The following is a 22,753-nucleotide window of genomic DNA, read 5'->3' on the forward strand; positions in this document are numbered from 1 at the left end:
ATCGCTATATGAAGGGATGACCCAGTCTTTCCGCGGTTTTTGTTGTAAACATACGTGTCGAGAAGGCCTGGTCAATTTCTAGAACGCACAAGAATTTTCGTACTTCCTGGCAAAAAATAACACTTTAAAGGCCACTCTTCTTGACTGAAAATCCGAAAGGAGGATATATGAAGACTTAAGATTGTCTTCTGATGGTTTTAGGGTCACCAAATGACTTATTTTGCCGCTGGTTTTGTCTGACGGATTAGTGATGATGCCATATGTATTCCAATGACACAACCGTTTGGACGCCGTTATGGAGAAGAAATCAAGGTTTGAACTTATTAAAATTGTAGAGGCACAGAAAGAGCAGCTGGTACGCTACGAAACAAGACTTAGAGGTAAGGAAATGTTACACGATACGACTCTACATAACAGCAGCTGGCGCCCGCCCTGTACGTGTACATGTATGTATGTTACTTGTTTTGTCAGTAACGATTTCAATTTAATCGGACGTGGCAGGAACGAGATTGAAATCCTGACTTAGTAAAAGGATATATGTTTCTCCTGCTAGTAATACAGTCAAAATTGCGTTTTAAACACGAGGTAATTGATTCCAACCCAAATAAATTCAAATCTGAGAAATTGCATTCGAAATGATGGAGGGATGGAATTTGGAAGGATAAGCTTTAAAATGTCTTATTTTAATACAGTTTTATACATGGACGTTTGATTATTTCTGGTGAGCAGAAATTGTACAATTAAGGTTATTTTGGGGATAAGTTTAGTATCCTGATTTTGTTTCCAATCAGATCCTTCACCTTGGTCATGTACTATGTATGATCATGTGGTTGATGCCGGTTTTGCCCCATGGCGAGTTCGCCCCCACCGAGTTCGCCCCCTCTATAAAACTTCTATTTCAAGTTCGCCCCCACCTTTGTCGAGTTCGCCTCCAACTTTTCGAGTTCACCCCAAAATTTTGTGTTGGACCAAAAACACTCTCTATAGTCTTTACTAAGTACTAGTTTACTTAACTTATGAATGGTGGCCATTTTAAATTTAATATGCGTTGCACGAGCAAAATCTGGGGCGACCGGAAACCATAACGCAAAGTCACGCAAAAGCGCAAGAGATCTTGTGCGAGTAGAATAGGAACCTAGCCCATATTCCCCTCGTGTTTAACTAGATAAACTACAAAACACAGACTGATGCACTGTTGATCATGACTTTTGTAGATTTGTGGCTCCTAAAGGAGTTGTCGTTGTTGTTGGTTCAGATGGCTTGGAGATTAATGCACCAGGATGCGGGGGCCCAGGTGGTACTTGTAATCCAGGTCCTTTCAATGTACTCGGCCAACTCCTGTAGGGGTCTAGTAGCTGCTTTCCTTTTCAGCTTTTCAAGAATTCAAGATTGAAAAGAATTCAAGATTCAAGATTGAACAGTTGAATACTGACGTGGGAGTGAACATGATCTGGTTGGGGGCAAACACGATCTGATTGGGGGCGAACTCGGTCTGGTTGGGGGCAAACTCAATCAAGTTGAGTCTATGTGGGGGCGAACTCGGTGGGGGCGAACTCGCCATGGGGCGAAACCGGCAGCTACCGATCATATACTGTATATATCATTAGCTGCTAATTCTTGTAATATTCTTGAATGCCTTGATGTACATTGCCAGGTCAGTCAATGTGATGTGGTCCCAAATAGTCTCGTTTTTTCTTGCTACAGAGATTTGACAAATATTTAGATTTATTACATTTACTTCATGTTACTTACAAAAATTGCAATTAAAAATTACAAAACAGGAGATGGAGGTGACCAAAAGCACCACAGCACCATACTAGGGAAACCCCCATATAAATTAAATGTTATACATCATATGTACAATATATTTACAATTATGTGACTTTCAATTTTTACTCTTTAGATGTTGTGCGTGCCTATAAAAATCTATTACAAGAAAAAGAGGCTTTAGAAGCGAGTATCAATGTCTTGACAACCAGCAATAACCAAACAACAAAGAGCAGTCACAAAAAAGAAGCAGCTGATGGCAAAGATCAGAATGAAAGTGTGGAGGATGAGAAGATCAGTGACAGTGCAGGCAAAAGTGAAGATTCCTCAAGTTCCTTACAAGAAGAGGCTGTACATATGGAGGGAGTGTTGGATCATCCTCTAGCAGTAAAAGAAGATGACATGGAACATGGAAAACAGTTGCATCAAGATGAGGTTTGGTTTTATGTCTTAATGACAACCCAGCTTTACTGAACCTAATGAGATTTGATGAAAAGTTCTGTAGTATAAGCCAACGTAATTTGCTCTTTTTTTGGTACATGTATGTGATACACGATTTTTATAAACAGACTCAGGTATCCGAAAACTCAAATTACCACAGTCAAACTATTGGAATTGTATTTTAATTTATTCCGGTACTGAACAGGTATTTTTGTGAATGTTATTTCAAGTCATGGGTGCAACAGAGTGTTAAGTAAACAGCGATTATTAATTTCCATCAGGCAATATTAAGGATGGATGCATATAATTTTTACTATTAATATCTTATTTGCTCAATTTAGGAAAGCAGTTCACCCGAGCAATCAGAGTTGGAAGCGCAGCAAGAGAAAATTGCCACTCTCAGTGCATCACTTGCTACTGTAATGCAGCAAAAATCAAAGATGGAAGCCAGCTATCAGGCTGACAAAAAGAAAATGATGGTATAAATATTTCCTAAGAATTACAATAAAATGAATAATAACAATTTTAATGTACAATCTTCCTATCAACTGACTTATTCTATGTTTGATTTTTTATTTAAACATCATGCAACCCATTAGCAAGATCATGAAGCTAAAGTCAAGGAGTATGAAGAAGAAGCAGAGAAACTGAACAAGACTGTAGAAACACTTGAGGAACAGCTTCAAGAGGTTTGTTGTAAATAAATTATTAACAAAAGTACCAAGCCTTTTTCACAAAGTCAAAGGGAAAGTGCCATTTCAAAATCCGTCCTAACACATGACTGAACCTGGAGGTCTTGATAAGGAAGCTGCCCATTGTTAAATTTTCTTTTATGTATATTTTCAATAATGAGTCCTCATCCACAGCAGGGGCATAGCTAGGGGGGGGGGGGGGGTCCTGGGGTGACTGTAATCCCCCATTTGTTAGCCTTTTTTAAGCAAACAGCCTACAACAGGTGGCAAAATGACATGACAATCTGATGAGTACCCTCACTTTGAGTCAGTGTGACTCTCCCTCCCCCTCCCTGCCCCCCCCCCCCCACCCCCACTTTGAAAAATCCTGGCTATGCTCCTGCACAGACTTTTGTTGTGTCTTTCTCAGGGCTGAGCTAGATCAACAAAAGAGCTCTATGTTTGCAATTTATTTCAGCCAAAGAGTGTAATTTGACAGTGGGGTGATTACTGGAGAGGGCTAATAATGTCTGCTAATTTCCTTCAAAGATGTTGCATTTGTACAATTAGTAGTTATTCAAGGAATCTATGGTAATCAATTTTATTTGATTATTGACAGCTCAAGCTGCGCATGAGACATGAGCAGCAAGCGCGTGAGGAAGAACAAAACAACCACGTTCTCATGCTGCGTGAACTGCAAATACTTGTGTCAACTGAACGTTCTACAAAGGAAGACCTTGAACAGCAACTAGATGATGCCAAAGAACAAATCCTGCTGATGAAAAAATCACCAGGCAACAAAACAGAGGAGTATGAACGACAAATTGCACAGCTGCAAATTGAGTTGCAAGGAGTTCAAAAAAGGTTGAAGGAGGCTGAGAAAGCTTCCTCGCAACCTTCACCGTTACTGGTTCAGTTACAGGCTGAGATGTCCAAGATGAAGAAGGAGCACGCTGAGGCTGTTATAAGGGAACAGAAGAGGGCTAATGATGCTGAAGAACAACTGAGGATTATTACCAGTTTGGAAGAGTGCAGAGTGGCAGATTTGGGTATGAATTGATCAAGCGTTTTGTTGCTGTTACAGACATTCTACATAGCTCTGCTCTCACATAGCCCAGCTACTCCTTTAAAAAGTGCTCATTTGGAACCTCCCACGGTACAGTAGTGACTGAGGGAAAGAAAAAGAAATGGAAAATCAAATGATACACAATATGAAATACCTAGTATGTGACTGTGTTTACGCAGCCTAATGCACACACAAGAAAATTGATTGGAGTTTGAGAAAAACTCACAAAAGTTTACTAAGAAAACTTTACAGTTTTGATTCTCACAAAATCATTTGAATATTTGAATATAGTTAGGTTAGCAAAAAAAAAGGGCCATTTTCTTTTTTGTGATTAAGATAAGTGATGTGTCATGGTAACATCAGTTTTTTTTAACAAGGTTGTTGTACAGTTGGTATCAATAGATTCCATGGTTCTGTGCATTGAATAGTATCAATAGATTCCATGGTTGTGTGCATTGAATCATTAGAAAATCTCCCAGGCATTACAAAGGCATCATGTAGCAGCATTTAACAATGCCATTGAGTAAGTCGGGGATGTGTTTTAGAAAACAAATTGAGTTTTATTTGTTTTGTCATCAAATCAGAGGTGAAACTCTCTGAGTTGTCAGAAGTTGTTGGAAATTACGAAAAGCTCAGACTACAAGATCAGCAAGCTATTCAGAAGCTGAAGGAACGTTTGCAGAAGCTGGATGTGGAGAATGCTACATTAACTCGACAGATCAGTACAGAGGAAAACAGAACACCAGACAATGAAAGAGACCTTTTAGAAGATGAAACACCAGAGGAATTGAAAAAGCAAGTTTTTAAGTTAAAAGGATTGCTTAAGATCGCTATGGATTCTTCTGACAAGCCACTGGATCTGGGTAAGAACAGTTATTATTTTGGACCACAACCTCATTCCCAGGGTCTCTCATCTTACTGCCCCCTGGAGCAAGCGAAGAGAGACCCTCTCTCTTCGCTCGCTCCAGGGGGCAGTAAGATGAGAGACCATGGGAATGAGGTTGTTTGGACCATACACTTCATGTATGCACAAGAATGTACTTTTACAAACGTTATGTTTACAGTTAGACACCAATTTACCAGTTTGGGAGAGAAAATAATAAACTCACATCATAGATTGTGGTAAACTCACATCATAGATTGTCGTAGAGATAATTGAAAAATTAACTTTTGATGTCAATGTTGTGACACAAACAATGAAACATTGTTCAGTTTCAAAGACCTTAATGTTGCTGTTATAGTGTTAAAAACTTTAAGACGAGTTATTTATGTTTACAATAGAATTTTCCCCTACATACTCTATTGTACAGTTATGTGTTCCATAATATGGCAAAAATTATGCAAGTGAACAAAAACATAGCAAGAGAGCAAGTGGTTTCTAAGGAAACAGCGATCAATAACTGAAATTCTGACCTGTGTTTCTCTTTCTCTTGACAAAACATTTAGAAGAGCTGAGCAAGTCGGAGTTGGAGTCTCTTTTTGTGAACGACCCTTCACATAAAGTTTGTCAACAAGAACTGCGGCAGCTAAAGGAAGAATTTGAAAGATACAAAGTCAAGACACAGGCGCTTCACAAGAACAAATCCTTCAAAGAGCTTAGTGAACAGTTGGAGAACTTGGAGAAACTAAAAAAAGACAATGCTGAATTAGAAAAGCAAATTGAAGACTTAAAACACTCTAGCAATGAAAAAGAACAAGATCAAAGAAAGGTGATCACAAACTTGCGGGATTCGCTCAAGTTGATGGAGGAGAAACACAAACATGAAAACGAGGAATCAAACACTATTTACAAACAAAAACTTGAGGAACTTGAAAGGCAGGTGCTAAATCAAAGGGAACGAACTCTCGCCCTAGTGGCAGAGAAAGATTCAGAGATTGAAACGCTGAGAAATCGTATCCCTTCAAACAGTCCTTCAGCTGAGAGCAGCACTGCAAGATCAGCCTTTTCTTATCAGAGAAAGTTTGTGGAGATAACTGGTGGTTCCCAGGCCACTTTGGACTCTCCTCAGTCATCTGAAGCCGATGTTGCAGTTCATCAGCTCTTGACCAAACCTTCTGGGGTTAGTATGTATGGGTTATTGACCAAGTGTGAGGTCAAGATGGCTGGATATTGGCCAAGTTCCCTTTTTGCATGTTTATGGACCGAGACGGAGTCGAGGTCCATAAACTCGCAAAAAAAGAGCGAGGCCAATTTCAAGCCATCTTGACCAAACAAGCGTGGTCAATAAAGGATTTATTCAGTATATGGCTTTCGGGGAAATTTTTCTTGTGGGACACGGCGGGTAGTCCCGAGTGGGCAAGATAGCTCCATCTTGTCCAATCGGGTGGCCAATCACAGCGCAGGATTTGATTCATTTTGCCCTGTCCAAGATACGCCGGATAGATGCTCAAAACTGTACGTTTTAGGAAAAAAAATTGACGGATAATAAACACAATAGCCTCCACTTGGTGGAAAATATGCTGAAGTATTTGTCCTTGGACATTATCTGTTCCTCGAAGCTCGCAGTTTTCCCCGAGCTACGCTCTTGAAAAAGTGTTCTCATCTCGGAACAGATTATGTCCACCCCAAATAGAGGTTATTGTTTATTTATGCCACAATGCCTCCTTTACTACTTCCAGGCTAGCAGTAGTGAGAGTACACTGGTACACTATGCTCAACAGCAAGCCAGAAGAGAAGCAGAAAGCACAGCAATACGGCGACAGAGGAATGAACTTGAAGTGGCCTTGAGAGATGCAGAAATTAGGTAATGTTGAAAAAAATGATTTTCTTGAGCAAATTAGTTTCTTCAATTTATGATTTACCACACAACCTGTTATAGCTGCGTACACGTCCGCACTGCACAAACCTCCCTGCACTTGGCCTAAATGTATACAGTTATTCCCTGATTGTTTTTTTTTTCGTTTGCTAGAGGTGACAAACTCATGGATCAGGCCAATCTCCTCAAAGAAGAAATCAGGAAACTTGAAAGAAATAGGTAACTTGAAATTGTTTTATCTTGGGTGGTTGTTCAGTGTAAGTCTGAAAATGACTGTGGAGTCCTCTGCTGGACATGAAATGTTTGTCGCTTATGTCGCCATATAGTGTACTATGCTACGAAATTACCTTGAAATTGACGGAAAAACTTAATTTGTGAAGATAGAAAAACGCAAACTAGGTAATAATAATGGAAAAAGACACCAGATGGCCAAGATTTGGAAGATTGAGATGGACTGCGAACAAGGTTGAATAACTGCTCGTCATTTTATTTCCTACTTATCATGCAGGTCTCGTGAGAGTGCCAACTTAGAATATCTAAAGAACATTGTGCTAAGGTTTATGATGAGCACGAGTTATTCAGTCAAACAACAAATGATTACAGCTATTGCAACTATTTTGGAGTTTAGTCCTAAAGAGGTAAGTTCCTTTGTACACCATGCACGCTATCGAGAGATCGACGAATTTACGAAGCACGCCGAAGTCTTTCTCCGTTTAATTCTCGTGTTAGAAATGTCACTGACGTATTGTGAGGTTCCCTTTTGATCTCCTCTAAAGACAAACACCGTCTACTCTTTCTTCTTTGAAAAGGGTTAGACAGCGTTTAAGAAATGCTTGGTCTAAACCGTGTTCACACCAGTAAACACACTTTTCGTCTGAACAGTCTAACTGTGCTATGGCGCATGTTACGATCACAATTCAGCCACCGCCTAGTTCTGCTTACAGAGGGGTTTAAGTTAGACTTCTTCTATAAATAAGGGTCTTTTGGTTCTAATCCATGTAATGCAAGTTATTTTTTCTTTCTCTGATAGCTGAGCCAAGTGAGAAAAGTCCAGTCAGCTACGTGGTGGGGAACCTAAGGCGGTGGATTTCATTAGCGACTTGTTAGATGAACGAATATGATAATTTGAGTCAAATACTCATTTTAAATAGATATTTTACAAAGTGAGGGACAATATTTTTTGTAGACGAAGTTTTTATAAGTAATATATGTGTTTCAAGTTAGGATCTATCTCTGCCGCTCTCTCGGGAATCGAGCTTAGCTTCAAGTTCAGTGTTAGCCTATTTAGCATCATTTGACTGACAAACAACTCATCAGTCAGTAATATTACTATTTAACTTTAGAACGAGCCTGCCATTAATACAGATGGATGGTCGGATTAATTCGACAGTAACGTGAATCGTGTCACTTAAAAAATCATCAGTGCATCAGAAAATTCCTGGGTATCTGATGACACACTTTTCATAACCCTACATAATCACTAAAGTTAATCTGAAACGTTTATATTCGTCAGATATCGAAGCATTATTCGTCTTTATACAGATTTCGTTTTGGTAGTCTTGGAGTATTCGGCCCGTTTTAGGAATCCAGTTTGAAAGTATTTATTAGAAGCAGGTTCTCAATGTGAGAAGGAGAGAAAAAATTCATCTAAATATTTTACTCACATTTTTGCATTAGATTTGTATCAAAAGTGGTGTGAAAGGAAATATTCAATTATTTGAACAATCTTTTGTTTGGCAAAGTACATAGCCTTTTCCTATCGGGGGGTGCTTCTATTAATCTCCAAGAAGACGTACTCGAAAATGGCATTTGTTTCCCGACTGTAGCCTATTTTTTCTTTCGGGTATAGTAGGGTGGCCGTCACACAGGCTAACCGAATGAGGATTTAAAATTATGTGTTCGCTTATGTTTCAAGTTCTGACTCTGTTACTGGCTTATGCGAGTTTTTCCCGCCCTTTTTGGGCGGTTCTTTGTTTTATTAGGCCTTGACACGCGGCTACCTTTTTTCCATTGTTTGGTGCTGCGAATTGTAATTGGTCACTCTGTCATTTGCGTTTGTTTCAATTACTTTTTGTTGTACTGTTACAGAGTAGCAGCTGTACCTGAAAACCGCTCTTAATAGAAAAATTAAGTTTTATTAATGAAAATGGGATGGGATGGGATAGGATAGGACTCCGAGGTGAATGTAGAATATATTCTGAGAATTGAATAAATAATAAGAACCTTTAATTTGGATTTATTTATTTATTTTTTTGACAATGTGCGAATATCTTGTGATACGCATTGTAACTGGCTGTTTCAAGCATTGCATGGTATTACAGTTCCGGATAAATAAGTTTAACATTGTCAGTTATAAGGTGATCTTCAAGATGAATCACAATATTCCTGTCTAATTGCTCAAACCACTTAGATTCCAGCTGGTAACTAAGAGAGTTTTCTCTTCCTGGACACGAAACACTTTCCTCTTCAGCTTTCTGCACTCTGGTTTCAGTAAGTTCAGCCTCGACCACTTTGTCTTTTGTCTCAGCCATAACCTGCAGAATAAAACATCATGTTATCGATCGATGCAATTTTTTAAGAGTTGCAACAACTGAAAGGGTCACTGAAAGCTGTTAGGAAGAGTTCGTGCGTATTCGTGACAACATTACAGTCCCGCCCTGCCAAACCTCGTCACAAGAATCTTCGACGAGAACGCCCTGGGGACGAGGTTACGCCCTGCCCGCCGTTCTTGATGGCTGTGTAAATCTGACGCCTTTTTTTCTCTTCCTCTCAGATGGAAATTTGTGGTTCAACTAGACCACAGACTTATTTTTCATCCACTAACTGTTGACTCAAAAGTTCTGCTCCACCCGCCAGGGAGGAATTGAGCGCGCAAATAACCATTCCTGTTTATGACAGACTTACCATAGCTCTTATTTCTTGCAGTTTTAGACTAGCGCGTTCGGTTGCGTAATTTTCCAGCACTGTCCTGGCAGCATCTCGCGCGAGATCTTCCAGCTCATGCTCCTTCTCTGGTCTAGCAAACAGGAGATGATAGCCCCAGCTTAAGAGGGCTGTGCACATCACTGAACCTAAAATAAAACACAAACGATAGTTTCCCGCGGTTAGCAGTCGTTATCGTGATCCTCAAGTTGCTTAGTAACCTTCCTGACTCAGAAAGGATCGCCCTGTACTCGGGAGTGTTCGTTCGTCTCTACGAAGATTTGCCGACTGCACATAATCGGAAAGTTTCGTCTTACAGTCGATCGCTTGCCGATTGAAGATCCGAGTCAAAGTTGGTATAATGACCATGGGTGAGGAAGTACCTGATGACAACGTCTTTTTAGCATGAGAAAAAAATTCTTAAGCAATAGACTACAAGTTTTTATGGTTTATAGGCTGATAAACCACTTGGGATGTTGGAAGAACAGGAGAAGAATTCGTAAATCACGAGCCGCAGGCTCGTGATTTACGAATTCTTCTCCTGTTCTTCCAACATCCCAAGTGGTTTATCATGCCTCTAAACCATAGAAACTTGTGGTCTATTGCTTTTGTATAATAATTCAGAAGACACGCGAAATTTCCATGAGTTTACTGGCACAATAAACCATAGCTGATCGACCAATCAGAGCGCGCGCATTCATTTAATTATTATATAAAAGTCAATATACCTGTGAGAATTAGAAGCGCAATGTTCTGAGATTCTGCTTTTAAAGTTCTTTTCTCTTCATCCCTTCGGTGCTTTTCGTCAAGGGTGCAATTCAAGAAAACTCCACAGTCCTCAGGTCCCATTCGGTGACAAACCCAGATTTTAGTGTCAAGGAACGCGGTTACAATCCAGGTGAGAGCGGGTAAAGTCATATACATCAAGGCGACATAACTCTGCGCCGCAAATTCCAGTCCTAAAGAGCAGTTCTTTGAAGTGTTGCAGTTCAAAAGTAGTGTGACGTTTTTAGATTTCTAGCAGCTCACGACAAATATAACGCACGGTGGAACAATCAGCCACAACGTTGCGTTTTCACAAGTGATTCCCAAACGACTTACTACCTGCTCAAGTGAAACAATCACAAACACGAAGACAGCGTTTTTAAAAGTTGAGCGATCCTGGAAAACGTTGTATAGCTTTCCTCGGCTCATGACCCTGCTCGTCGATCTACTCCATGTAGTCTTGCATTGAAATCAGAGGACTCAAAGGCTTGTAGCGCTGTTCAGATATTTTACGAGTTCTTCGGGAAGAAGAACGAAAAACCTTTCCAGAACATTTAAACAACCTCCACCTGCACTTTTTAAACCGGTGTGAGAATTATTAGACGTCCTCTATATTGAATTGTGGCAAAAAATATCATCTTTGCTATCTTTGTACCAGCAAAATAATTAAACGTTTGGTTAAGAACCAGCTAATGTTTTTAATGTGGCACTTGAATATCTACCACCTGAAAACATGATCATATTTAATAAATGAAGTTTTGATTTTTTCCCTTTCTTTAATACTCTACGATAGGCGCCTGATAGTAGGCTAAGGAATTGTCAAAAAGCATCTCAAGTGCTGCACGCCGCGCTAGTAATTTGTGAAAAGACGTCTCTGAAAATGCATAGGAAGCAAAAGACAAGTTCTATAGTTATAAGATAAACTAATAAATCAAAATACCGAAACACACTGGAAAATGAAATGCAAAACAATATTCGACTGTCCGATCAGAGAAAACTATCACTTTCAATTCTTTAGGCCGAAACTGTATTAAAACTTAGATGTCTAAATGCACTCTTATGAGTTGTTTTTTGGGCGAAGAAAGACGATCAAGTGGGGAAGGCAAAAATGCAGCGGCGCTGATAGTTTTGGACATAAGAATTTGATCAGGATCATATCTCTTGGTTTGGGTGTAGAGTTTGGGAGTTGGGCCCCATACTCCTCTCGTCCCACTTTCCTGACACGCAGTATTCCGCTTATGGTCGACTGAAAACTGTGCAACACATTGATATTAACTAAATTGACCTTCGTCCGTCGACTTCAACAACTTGAAATAATCCTGAAGCACACTGTAATTAAGTGCAAGAAACGACTCGCCTACCAATTTCCAATAAATTACCAATGTTACTCATCCGTTCCAAAATTGTTTATGCTACATATGAATCGACAGGTATACGCCATCTGGCCTGGATTACTTGTTTTCGAGGCCTTCGGTCTCGGGAAATATAACAGCCTTTTTTGGCAAGTCCTCGTTCAAAGGCCTGAAGTGGGGGGTCCTTTTTGTCACGAGCGCAGTTCTCAACCATAGATAAAGTTTGAGCCGAAAAGAGGCATGCAGTCATTCTTTTGCAACAATTTCACAATATCTTGGGGTTGTCTAAAATTAAATACATCATTTTTTATTTACAAAAAGCTATAAATTACATAATATACGTAAGGTTAAGCTGACCTAGTTTAACACCAGCAAAACTGTATTGCTTGATCTGATAACAAAAGACAACGAGCCCTTTAGCAAAAATTAGCAAAGCTTTAGATTTGGGCTTCATTATTATACACAAATGAGAACAAATCCTCTCGTATGTACGTGCTTTGCGATCAATTCATTTGTTTTCCCTACTGGGGGAAGGCCAATTTCACGCCTACCTAACAGCTCATGTACAAAATGTTGTTCCGAGAATTTTTTCTTTACCTACCAGTGCTCGAACGCACTCTTTAATCTACGATTACTACTAGTTATCTTGCTTAGTTTTAAAAGGGTTTACCGAAAATAAATTGCATGCGTATATTGCTTTGTTATTAGCACTTGCTACGCTCTACGATTGGCCCAAATCAGCTTGTTATCAAGGCTGAGATGTGAACAGAAGCAATAACATCCACAAAATCATTGGCAGTTTGTGTCGGGCTTACAGCTTAGAGACTGCACGATCACGTGAATCAACCACCAGTTGTGATTGGTCTGTTATATCCGCTTTGTAAATTAGTTCGCACTTTTCGCTATTTTGACAAAGGTACAAAAATCAACCTGTTTGTACCCTTTCAAAATAGCGTAAAAACAAAAAGAAGAAGGCAAAATAGCAAATTTCTGTTATACGGCTGCGTTTAATTTCTGGGAGAGCGGTTGATTGGTCATCGAATCTCGGCTCTATAATTTCTTAAGGGATATATCACACCAATAATTTCACTATTCGGAATTACTTAGTAAGGGATTCTTTCTTGAAGGTTCTGGTAAACCGTATTTAGCGCGAATTGACTGCCTCAATCTTACACTTCTTTGTCTTTCCATCTTCTCCTCGTCTTTGCTGGGTAATTGGTAATTTCTTCGAAAAAAGTTCTTTGGTCGACGTTCGCTCTTCGCTCGACGAAAATTATCGGGTTCAAGCCGGTCGTCTTTAGAAACATCTTCTTGACTTGTAGAGAGGCGAGTTGTATTCAAGGGCTTTGATTTGTTTCTTTCAGGAGGGGAACTAATAAGAGACATCATAGGTTAGCTGCTGTAGAACTTTTTAAAAGATCAATCTATCATAAATAGCACATGAACTGTGAAAATCGACGATTGTTTTATTGTTTTCAAAACTTGTGCGTACATTTTGGTGGCTTCAAAGAAAGGGGCTTACTGTGGACAAGGGCTCTTGTTGGATATGGGAAACGGAATAGACGCACCAAAAAAGTTGGGAAAGGGGTTGGGGGGCGGGATGCTGACCTAATTGGAAATAACTTGTTTTCCTGCAAGGCTCTCAATCATTGTGTTTAAACGGGGAAAAAGGCCTGGAAAGAAAGCCAATGTCAGGAACCAACCTCGTTCTCAGGGCTTTTCATTTAGAGATTGGGAAGAGACCTGGGAACGAAGTTGGTCAGGATGTTTTACTCCGGGGTTTTACAGTGACTCGGTATCTCCAGCCCTGTGCCAGACAAGCGCGTTTTATTCTTGAGCAGATAATTTTCTGTTTCATTGGGTACCCAATCTGAGAACCTCAAACTGCAAAACCCACCGAGAATAGAGAACATCCATTTCCCATTTTGCAGAATTAAAGTTGTTAAGACAATCAAACAGCAAAAAATATTGCAAACAACTTACAATAGAAGACTTGCTGGAGGTGGCAAAGGAGGAGCATCTTCTTGTATTACTTTTGGTTTCTTTTTTAGCTTTTTCTTTAACTTTTCGTTTGGTTCTGATCCTATAAAGCGATCCTTGTAAAACCATCCTCTGATGCTAAGAAAAGCAAACAACCATGAAATCGCACACACAATAGCCTGCGTACCTGGTAGGTTTTTGCCGTCGGGTTTTTTTTTTTTCCGGCGGCGGAGGTCGCAAACGCGAAACGCGCGCAACAAACTCTGTCTTCGTCACGCAATCTTTCCTCTTACCTCCAAGAAAGATTACGTGACAAGATTGCGCGGTAAGAACAAGTGCTTCGACTTTAGCGTCCAATAGATTACGAGAACTAATAAAAATTTCTTGTCAATTAAGGTAAATTCTACTAAAAATTATTTTTTTTTTAATTATGAAAGCCTCCAGCAGTCCTTTAATAATTTTTCCTTAACATCTGTACCTGTTTACCACCAGGAAACCAAAGTTATTTGCACAAGAGTTTAATGGAATGAATTTGCCTTCGTTTGAAAAAACATGTATAACTGCTAGCGTTCTATTATTTATAACTTCCACATTTACTCTTTAGGGAATATATTATTACAACTGACTGCCATGATTAAGATGTCAATTGTGATCAGTCACAGGCTACTCCCGTAATAGACAACAGTTCGTGAATTTTTCAGGCGATACTTACCCTATAAAGACCATTTTAACTAGAAACCCGCTAAAACTCCAGCAGTTTTTATAGGTAGTAAAATTCATTGAAGCGTGTGGGCTTTATATCGTCAAGATGGGATGATTTTACGTCACTTATTTACAAGCTTCCGGCTAGCTTTGTTCCTTGATATACATCACGCATGCGAGCGCGATTATTATTGAGGTCGAGCAAAAAAAAACAGAAAGCCAAATGAAGCTGAGACATATGTATAAAAATTCCAACGTTCCCTGTTTAAGACTTTTCGAATCAGAGTAATAACAAATATCAAATTACGTGAAAAAAGAACAGGTCTTCGAAAGAGTGACACATTGTTGTGCTTGTAAGCCTAAGTGCATATCAAATCGATCGTGCGAAATACTAACCGGAAGTAGTTGCTCAAAACTCGAATTCAAAAACTTTGTTTGTGCTTTTTCCTCCTATACACAAGGAATTACCTTTTTCCATTTGCATATGTATATATTCCGTAGCCGTGCTTCCTTCCTTTCTTCCAATCTCCGTCATAAATATCGCCATTTTGATAGCAATACATTCCTTCACCTTTTCTCTCGCCGAATTCGTCGGTACCACCAGAAAACTTGTCGATTTCCACGAAGTCATCTTCGATTATTTTGCCTTTTTTTTCTTTACCTGGCTTGCCTCCCATGATACTCAACACGCTTGGATGAAAATCGAACACGGCGTATCGATGGCGTGTGCTGCAATAGAGTTTATTGACTTTCCGAAGGCCTCAGGGATTGACGCAGTGACGTCACTGTAAACAGTTTAAAACTGCATACCTGTTTCAGCAATCCCTGCAATCGGTGGTTGGCAAAGGTTTATCGTCACGAACTGGCGAATTTTCGTAACGAATCAGCGTGTTATGGCCTGCAATATGCTTCTATTCGGTGAGTCAGCGACCTGTTTTGAGATACTCATGTAATCCTATCCGTGTGAGACGCGATACCTTGGTAATTTGATTCTGATCGTATTGCACAGCTGTAAATGACGTCGGACATTGAAAGCACCACAAACAGATTGTAGGTATTCTCACAAGCTTTGCTATATGGCTGCAAGTCAAAATTACTGCTGGGTGTAAAAACGTCATTTCTGTCGGTAATAAAAAGAGTTCTCAGCAAGGCACGTATCATTTCCCACCTGTGGTGAAAGGAACAATTCTCCATCGAACAACTTATCGTACTGGGCGAGTTACACACAACTAGCGAGGTTGACGCCTGCGTTCAACCGCGTCCTATCGTCAGGAAAAATTGCATTTTTCTTCAATTTTGTTTGAGAAGAGTGGACGTTTGTACACACAGGACAACGAAGTTGAAGATTACCGGTGGGTAGCGGCGTTGCGTGACGTCAAAAGTAACGGCTGCGGCGGAGACTAACTAGTACCAGGTGGATATGATGAAATTTTAAGGAAATGTTTTGTAAGGATAACATCAAATAATTTGTTTGAATTAGACAGCAAAAAGGGAAAGTTAAGCACATAAACAACAATTGATAAGTCAATAAATATTTTTTCTTGTTTTTGCCAAATTAACCATGCATGCATATATGCGTGCTAGAAGTATATCGGGGGGGGGGGGGGGTACCCCAGAAAAATTGGGTGGGGGTGTGCAGCCTACTTCCCAAAACCCAATTTATGACCAAAATCTGCGATATTCTCTACACTATTTATGACCTGACCAAAGATTCGAAACCCTATTTATGACCTGACTCTTAAATCAAAACCCTGTTTCAGACCTGCATTAGTTCCCTAGTTCAGACCAATGTTAAATTGCCACAAACATAATTCATGAAGGGCTTTTGTTGATTTTGTTTTTGATAATGATGAAAAGGGGCTTTTTCTTAAAAACATACCCATATCAAGGCTAGAGTGCGAAAACCATACCCTATTTATGACCAAAATGGCCAAAACCAGCTAAAATCGATACTATTCACTGTGCTCACTTGTGAGATATCAAGTTGAACACTCGAAGATAAAATTCGTATCCACTCACGGACGTGTAATATCCTCTATATAAAAATAGATTAAGATGAAATCCGATAGAAAATCGAGCAATTTCAGTTTTTAGTGGACAAAAATATGGTACCAGAATAATTTTAAGTATTTTACAGTCCTTTTTACATTTTCTTCAAGCTAAAGATATAAATAGTTGGCTGAAATAACATCAAAAAGAATTTCCCATGGGAACGAGAGAAAAAAATTGCGAAAGTTCAGAAACATTTTGCAAACGCAGGTAAAATTTCATCATCAGTTTCATTTCACCAGTACTTTCAAATGTTTCATATGAAGATCAACACTTGTTTTCGACATTTGGTGTTGTTAGAAATGGTGTTTTTTTTGAGAAGATATTTAAAACAGTTGTACAGAAAAATTTTGCAAATGCAGGTAAAATTTCATCATCAGTTTCATTTCACCAGTACTTTCAAATGTTCCATATGAAGATCAACACTTGTTTTCGACGTTTGGTGTTGTTAGAAATGGTTTTTTTTTTAGAAGATATTTAAAACAGTTGTACAGAAGTTTGCAATACGATGTAAATAATCTTGGTAATAGGTTTATGTCCACTTGTTACTCAAACTTCTGGTGGATTCCATCTTAAAATTCACTCCTTTGCAACAAATGCTAATTCTCACTCTTATGGGTGCATTACAATTATTTATAGACCCCAAAAGTAGGATTTTTGCAATTTGTGGGAAAAACAGAATAATCGTAGCTTAATTAATCTTTATAACATCAATGTATAACCAGGTTAAACAATTGTGTAAACTTACAGTACTGGTAAATATCTGACTGGCTGGAACAAATGACGCTGGAATCCCTAAGGTCCATTTTGTAGGGTGATTTAATTGATATAATTTGTCAAACTGTCTAAGCAGCTGTGGTGTTAATAGTTGCTGTAGGTAACAAATAGAGGAAAACCACTGAAAATATTATTTTTTACAAAGCACTTATTTGAGAAGTCAATTTTACCATAATAATAATTATTGTTGTAACATTGTCTTCTCAAATAAATGTTAAATTTAAGTTCAAGTAGTTGTAGTTTGTACAAACATGCAATTTGCCTGCTTTGGGTGTACATGATGCCACAGCAAATTAAAAACATGACATACCTCCAATTTAATTTTTATAGCAAAGATATTATGTTACAGTGTAGTTTTTAGTTAATAAATAGTACAACTGCAAAACAAATAGCTTGTGAAATGGTATTCTTTGCAATAATTTGGGAATTCTTTTATTTTATATTTATAGCCATGCAAGCTTAGCCATATTAATAATGAAAACCAAATTTGAAAACAACCATGCAGATCCACCAATTTTCTTCTTGATTTGTTTTGGAAATTAAAATAATTCACTGAAAAAAAAACTGCTCTCAGTAGCTTAATAATTTGTTTTAAGTGCGTACTCTTATAGGGTAATGTTGCCTTGCTGGGCTCTTATTTTTAAATATTTGCTCCTTTGGAGTTTTGCAACAATCAAAGATAATTTAATATTAATAATGTATTTACAATAAATGTGTTTTTGAGAAACAAGAAATTCTTTGGAAAATTATGATCTTTCTCAACAACTCTGTGAACCCTTGTAAGGTTTTGTGTCAGTTAATTCTTCAAAATGTTTATTGTGGATTAAAGTTACAGAGTTTTTTTTTCAATTTGGTTGTTATTTAGTGTATTCACCACTCGAAAAGAAGCTTAGAATTTTTGCTTCTTAGTTGTGTAATGTTTGAAAAAATAATATTTTTCCCTTAGTTTCTTGTACATTCTTTTAGGAGGACTGCAGCCAGTTTAGATAAATTGTGTACACTTGCAGCAAAAACCTGTTCTTGTTCTTCTGGGGTAACAATATCTGCAACATAAGGCAGAGTAGAAATTACCAGTGGTTCAGAATGCTATACATGTGTTACGCTGAGTCCTGTGTGCATCATATGCTGTGAGAGAATTTTGATCCTTTTTCCGATGAATTTTCAAAAAATTACCCAAATTACCAAACTTTCCTGTTTCAAGGTTGTTTCTTACATGACCTTTTAAAGCTATACAAAAATACAGCATGTTGTATAGATTTTAGATGTTGCCTTTACAGCTTTGTAAAAGTAGAGGAAAAATGGTTGAACAAAAATGAATTAATTAGGTAAATTAGGTATCTAATATTTTGATGTGGCATTATATCACTTATGTTGATTCAAAGAAATGAAATGCTATTCATACCCAAGTCTTCCTGTAGCCCCTCTCCAAGACTTAGTATGTTCTCTTCCCAAACATTAAACAGTGAAGATATCAATGCTGTTTGATCTTTACTGCTTGGCATGACAGCTAGGACTTGCTTTATGGTGCTTGTAAAACTCTCCATCCCTTTCTCTCTCCCAAACATGATATCGTCTTGCCCTAACACCTATATTTATCAGCAGAGAAGATGACAAAAACAAAGCCATTTTACAGCAATCTGACCTATGTAAACCTTTAGAGGCAAGTTTGTCAGTCGGTCAGTTGGTCGGTCAGTCAGTTGGTCAGCCGGTCAGTCAGTCATACAGTCAGTCAATCAGTCATTTTGTCAGTCAGTTTGATTAGTCAGTCAGTCAGTTGATCTGTCAATTACTTGATCAGTTTGTTGGTTACACGGTTAGTCAAACCATAGTTACCAGCTATGTTGATCAAAACTGCAACCATTGTTAACACAAAAGAAACTGGATTCATGAGTACTAAAGACCATATACCTGTCCAAGGTAATAGCCAAGATACGACAATTCATGAACTCTCCCGTTCACAGCTTTATTTCCAAGCACCTCAAAGCAAACTGATTCTCCACACAGTTTAAGCAGCTTAGCGACATTCTCCAAGCACCAGTCAGTTGGTATGCCTAAGGGAAACAATAAAAAAAACAATAAAAAAGAAGCCAAACGTTTGACTGTAGGTGACAACACAACAAAGGGTAAAACTCTAGCATTTGAAACGAAGGTTTTATTGACCGTCAATGGAAAAGCCACGCCCAAACACGTGCTTAACTTTGAAGTTCTTGTAAGTCAATTCGTGACTGACAAAAATAGAGTGACAATTTCATTTTAATTGCACAGTGTATTGAAACAATAAAAGCCAATATTTTGAAACAACGGGCCTCTTGTTATTATTTCCCAAGAACCCTGACAAAAGAATACTGAAAACTCTGGTCTTATGTTAGACGTTGAAAGCCACGTTGAAACTACGTTATTAAATAACTTTCCGTTCTTAAGTAACGGAAAAAGTTATAATACGCACCGGTCAATTCTTCAAAGACACTGATAAAATCATCTTCGTTCCAGTCCTTGGTGTCACAGTAGACATGCAGGATCTTCAAGGCGTCTGCAAGTTCTTTCAATTCCACATCTTCAACACCGAAATATGTTGGGCAACTTTCCACCGTATTCCAATCTAGAGTTCCTGCAAAATAAACTATCCATGTCGTTTAATCATTCATGGCAAAGTTTGAATCAAATGCGTAATGTAAACCTGAGATTGTTAGATTGTATGTATGTTGTAATGTAGTATATGTAGATCTACAGGTAACTTATATAGCTGAATTAATTTTTTTTTTTATGCTGCCATTTACTTTACCATGGCGGTGGCCAACCAGAAAGCTCTTGCTACTTTGGCCACCGCTCACATATAAATTTTTTTATCAACACTTTCAGTTTAGGAGCTAAATATATACGAGTTCTGAGTTAAGCTGAGCTAGCTTATTCACCAACCACATACCGGGTCTGTTACAGTTCTAGGGTTTATATCCTACGAGCATGTCGAGATTTTCAACCAGTGATCCCTCCAAATTATCAAACAGTGTAATCTTTACGTTGTGGATTTCTCTCTGTGTTGAAATAAATTTGAAACTCGAAACTGAAGTCCTGTTTTGCAATCAGTCTTAGAAAACATCTTTCTTCGGAGCAAAAGTTGAAAATGAAAGTTGATCACTGGACTAAACAAGATAGATCGACCTCAGTGTAGGATTTCCTTTTAGAGAAGTCACTTACCGTTATCGTCATTAACAGGTCCATACAGGATGTAAAGAAGTCGAGCCTGGAACACAAGGGGCCATGGCTTCAGGATTTTACAAAGCCAAAATCCTTTCTCAACGAAGTCACTAGCCTTGTCCAAGAATATTTCTCTGCAGAACACTCTGATGTATCTCTCGTACCATGGTTGCGATCCCGGTGTGGAGCGTAACACTTGCCTTATTCTATCATCTAAACACGACGCCCCTAAAAATGTATTCCGTTATGATTAAAATTGCTGCAAGTGGGTAATTTGCACCATGAATTCGTTCTGTGCACTAGACCGCCCTAACAGACGTAGAAACTGAAATCAAATAATGATGTACTGAAAATTGGACCTCTTATCTCTCTGGACATTAAAAAACTTTCATTCAGTTTCCTTTTTTTTCAAATTCTTACATGCTACAACTACGATGGATAGTTTGTCTCTTCGTCTGTCTGTGTACCAAAAGCCTACCTAAATATGTACATTTAGCTACTTATCGCCTTAATTCTTTTTCGTTACCACGCGGCCAAATCGTGGAACGCACTTCCAAATCAATATCGCACTGTTACAGACTTAGACACCTTCTGTAAATTTATCAATTTATCTGCTTCGGTCTTATATTTCTTTCATTATTATCTGAATTCTATCATTAGGTAGCTCGAAGAAATTAGTAGCAATGCTACTCGGTAAATCCGAGGGTAAGAAGAAAAGTTACCTTTGACAGCAAGGTAAGCTTTAAATTTCTCATCATCTTCCCATCCTGCGACAAAGGAGTGGAGAAACTTTCCGTAGCAGCTGTAGGCTATGTCACTTCCAAGGGTGGTACAGATTTTTGAGTGTGTGTCTTTAAGCTACAGACCCAAATTTTTACATCAATAAAATAACATATGCTTACAAAATATTTCTAAGGACACAGTCTCAGTACTTGAGCTATATAAACCGAGGGTTTTCTTTTTAACAGGTAACGTTTTCCAGTTAATCGGTCTACGACCTTTGGAGAGCTCTTTTGGGACTGTTTTATGCATGGTTTTACTGGAAATTCATATTTCTTATGTCAACTAGATACTGTTAGGAGGGATTAATAGACGATTATACAGGGGTTTTTCAGAACGAAAACACCTGAGTGACCTTACTTATCAAAACAATGCCTGATCATGACGAGTTCCAAATTTAACAAAAAAGCAAAGTGCCCAAATAGCAAAGCACCCAAAACTTACTTTAGTCACACAATTTACAAAAGAAGGTATTGTGCTGTAATTGAGTACCTTATCCAAAATGATTCCGACTTCTTTTAACCTTTCTTTCGTTGAATAGAGGCATGTTGCCCTTTTGAGCAGGATCCCTGAAAAAGTAGTGGGCTGTTAAAATAATAGGAACAGTCAAACTTGGGTAGTCATGATCATAATAAACTGCAAACATATTTGGTTCTTGTATAGATTTCAAAACACGTAAAAGGTCTGTGAGGCCCCGAAATAACAATTAACACTCAAACCTTCGTCCTCCCCCAAACGACTTCTGAAAAAGGTTAAGTGTGAAAATAAGCTTAAATCAAATCAAAAATTCGTAATACCTACCCAGATCTTTGAAATGATTCCAACAGTACTCAGTTTTCAAAGTCACGAAAACCTGTGAAGATTCCTCGTCACTATTGAGATGCATGGTTGGGACAATAACGAGCAAAGCTTCGTTGTTGTGAAGATAATTCATTATCTCGTCTGTGAATAGTCTTGATGCAAGTGAAAGCTGTCCAAGATCGGCCAGTGGAGTGAAGCCAAAAACCCTGAAGCGCATCTCTCGAGGCAGTAACCCGAACAAACCAAGACGACTTCTTAAAGGACTGGGCGTTGTTTGGTCAAGTATATCATTCAGGGCCATTCTTGCCCTTTTGAAAATTCCATGTTTATTGATTTTGCTTCTCTTCACGCTTTTCATGTAGTGGAACATTGTGGCTGATCGTGACATGGTGTTAAGTAACTTATCTCAATGAACTGGCTTTTCGAGACACGAAACAGGAGTCTGGGTGAAATATGTAAGTAAATAAGAAAAAAATTCCTTGAAATAAAAGAAATTAGCTATTTTGAAAATATTTTGTGGAGAACCTAAATAAATTAACGTTAATGAGCTATTCCATATCAGAATTTTGTAAACAATTCTGGAGAAACAAATTAACTTCACTCGAGGGAGACGGATGACAAAATTGTTAGAAGTGTACTACATGTAATCCTTCCCGAACTAAAACTGCTTTCACTTTCGTTGTTGTGCTGCAATTTGAGCAAAAAAGAAAAATGGGGAAGAGAATAGAT

General features: G+C 38.4%; 4 protein-coding genes across 4 annotated transcripts; 1 reads left to right on the plus strand and 3 right to left on the minus strand.

Annotated features, from left to right (window-relative positions):
* The first annotated feature begins 28 nt into the window (after positions 1-28).
* Positions 29-8,930, plus strand: LOC110062592 (GRIP and coiled-coil domain-containing protein 1-like). The gene is made up of 11 exons (XM_020769518.2): positions 29-380; positions 1,904-2,202; positions 2,550-2,687; positions 2,808-2,897; positions 3,499-3,928; positions 4,530-4,808; positions 5,392-6,005; positions 6,565-6,689; positions 6,855-6,920; positions 7,210-7,339; positions 7,732-8,930. The coding sequence occupies exons 1-11, from the start codon at positions 296-298 to the stop codon at positions 7,777-7,779; spliced, it is 2,304 nt and encodes a 767-aa protein (XP_020625177.2). The 5' UTR covers positions 29-295; the 3' UTR covers positions 7,780-8,930.
* Positions 8,926-11,932, minus strand: LOC110062598 (uncharacterized). The gene is made up of 3 exons (XM_020769527.2): positions 10,352-11,932; positions 9,606-9,772; positions 8,926-9,235 (listed from the first exon to the last, which is right to left on the minus strand). Exons 1-3 carry the CDS (start codon positions 10,545-10,547, stop codon positions 9,017-9,019), a joined length of 582 nt encoding a protein of 193 aa, XP_020625186.1. The 5' UTR covers positions 10,548-11,932; the 3' UTR covers positions 8,926-9,016.
* An 89-nt stretch (positions 11,933-12,021) lies between these two features.
* Positions 12,022-15,964, minus strand: LOC110062597 (uncharacterized). The gene is made up of 3 exons (XM_020769526.2): positions 14,891-15,964; positions 13,724-13,858; positions 12,022-13,112 (listed from the first exon to the last, which is right to left on the minus strand). The coding sequence occupies exons 1-3, from the start codon at positions 15,097-15,099 to the stop codon at positions 12,830-12,832; spliced, it is 627 nt and encodes a 208-aa protein (XP_020625185.1). The 5' UTR covers positions 15,100-15,964; the 3' UTR covers positions 12,022-12,829.
* Positions 15,965-18,019: 2,055 nt separating this feature from the next.
* Positions 18,020-22,493, minus strand: LOC110062612 (F-box only protein 47-like). The gene is made up of 8 exons (XM_089289072.1): positions 22,025-22,493; positions 21,716-21,792; positions 21,166-21,301; positions 20,444-20,671; positions 19,695-19,856; positions 19,157-19,299; positions 18,651-18,834; positions 18,020-18,291 (listed from the first exon to the last, which is right to left on the minus strand). Exons 1-8 carry the CDS (start codon positions 22,410-22,412, stop codon positions 18,191-18,193), a joined length of 1,419 nt encoding a protein of 472 aa, XP_089145198.1. The 5' UTR covers positions 22,413-22,493; the 3' UTR covers positions 18,020-18,190.
* Between the last annotated feature and the right edge of the window lie 260 nt (positions 22,494-22,753).

Source organism: Orbicella faveolata, unplaced genomic scaffold (genome assembly GCF_042242905.1).
Source record: "Orbicella faveolata isolate gen_17 unplaced genomic scaffold, um_ofav_v1 contig_2, whole genome shotgun sequence".
NCBI lineage: Eukaryota > Metazoa > Cnidaria > Anthozoa > Scleractinia > Merulinidae > Orbicella > Orbicella faveolata.

Excerpts from the sequence above, each read along its gene's own strand:
- LOC110062592 (XM_020769518.2), top strand. The coding sequence starts at position 296 with ATGGAGAAGAAATCAAGGTTTGAACTTATTAAAATTGTAGAGGCACAG. Across the intron at positions 4,809-5,391 it reads TGACAAGCCACTGGATCTGG|AAGAGCTGAGCAAGTCGGAG; the intron begins GTAAGAACAGTT and ends CAAAACATTTAG. Across the intron at positions 6,690-6,854 it reads TTGAGAGATGCAGAAATTAG|AGGTGACAAACTCATGGATC; the intron begins GTAATGTTGAAA and ends TTCGTTTGCTAG.
- LOC110062598 (XM_020769527.2), bottom strand. The coding sequence starts at position 10,547 with ATGTATATGACTTTACCCGCTCTCACCTGGATTGTAACCGCGTTCCTT. Across the intron at positions 9,773-10,351 it reads TGCGCTTCTAATTCTCACAG|GTTCAGTGATGTGCACAGCC; the intron begins GTATATTGACTT and ends GTTTTATTTTAG. Across the intron at positions 9,236-9,605 it reads TGCAAGAAATAAGAGCTATG|GTTATGGCTGAGACAAAAGA; the intron begins GTAAGTCTGTCA and ends TTTATTCTGCAG.
- LOC110062597 (XM_020769526.2), bottom strand. The coding sequence starts at position 15,099 with ATGGGAGGCAAGCCAGGTAAAGAAAAAAAAGGCAAAATAATCGAAGAT. Across the intron at positions 13,859-14,890 it reads ACATATGCAAATGGAAAAAG|CATCAGAGGATGGTTTTACA; the intron begins GTAATTCCTTGT and ends TGCTTTTCTTAG. Across the intron at positions 13,113-13,723 it reads CCTCCAGCAAGTCTTCTATT|TTCCCCTCCTGAAAGAAACA; the intron begins GTAAGTTGTTTG and ends GTCTCTTATTAG.
- LOC110062612 (XM_089289072.1), bottom strand. The coding sequence starts at position 22,412 with ATGTCACGATCAGCCACAATGTTCCACTACATGAAAAGCGTGAAGAGA. Across the intron at positions 21,302-21,715 it reads TCGGAATCATTTTGGATAAG|CTTAAAGACACACACTCAAA; the intron begins GTACTCAATTAC and ends TTGGGTCTGTAG. Across the intron at positions 20,672-21,165 it reads AGCTTACCTTGCTGTCAAAG|GGGCGTCGTGTTTAGATGAT; the intron begins GTAACTTTTCTT and ends ATACATTTTTAG.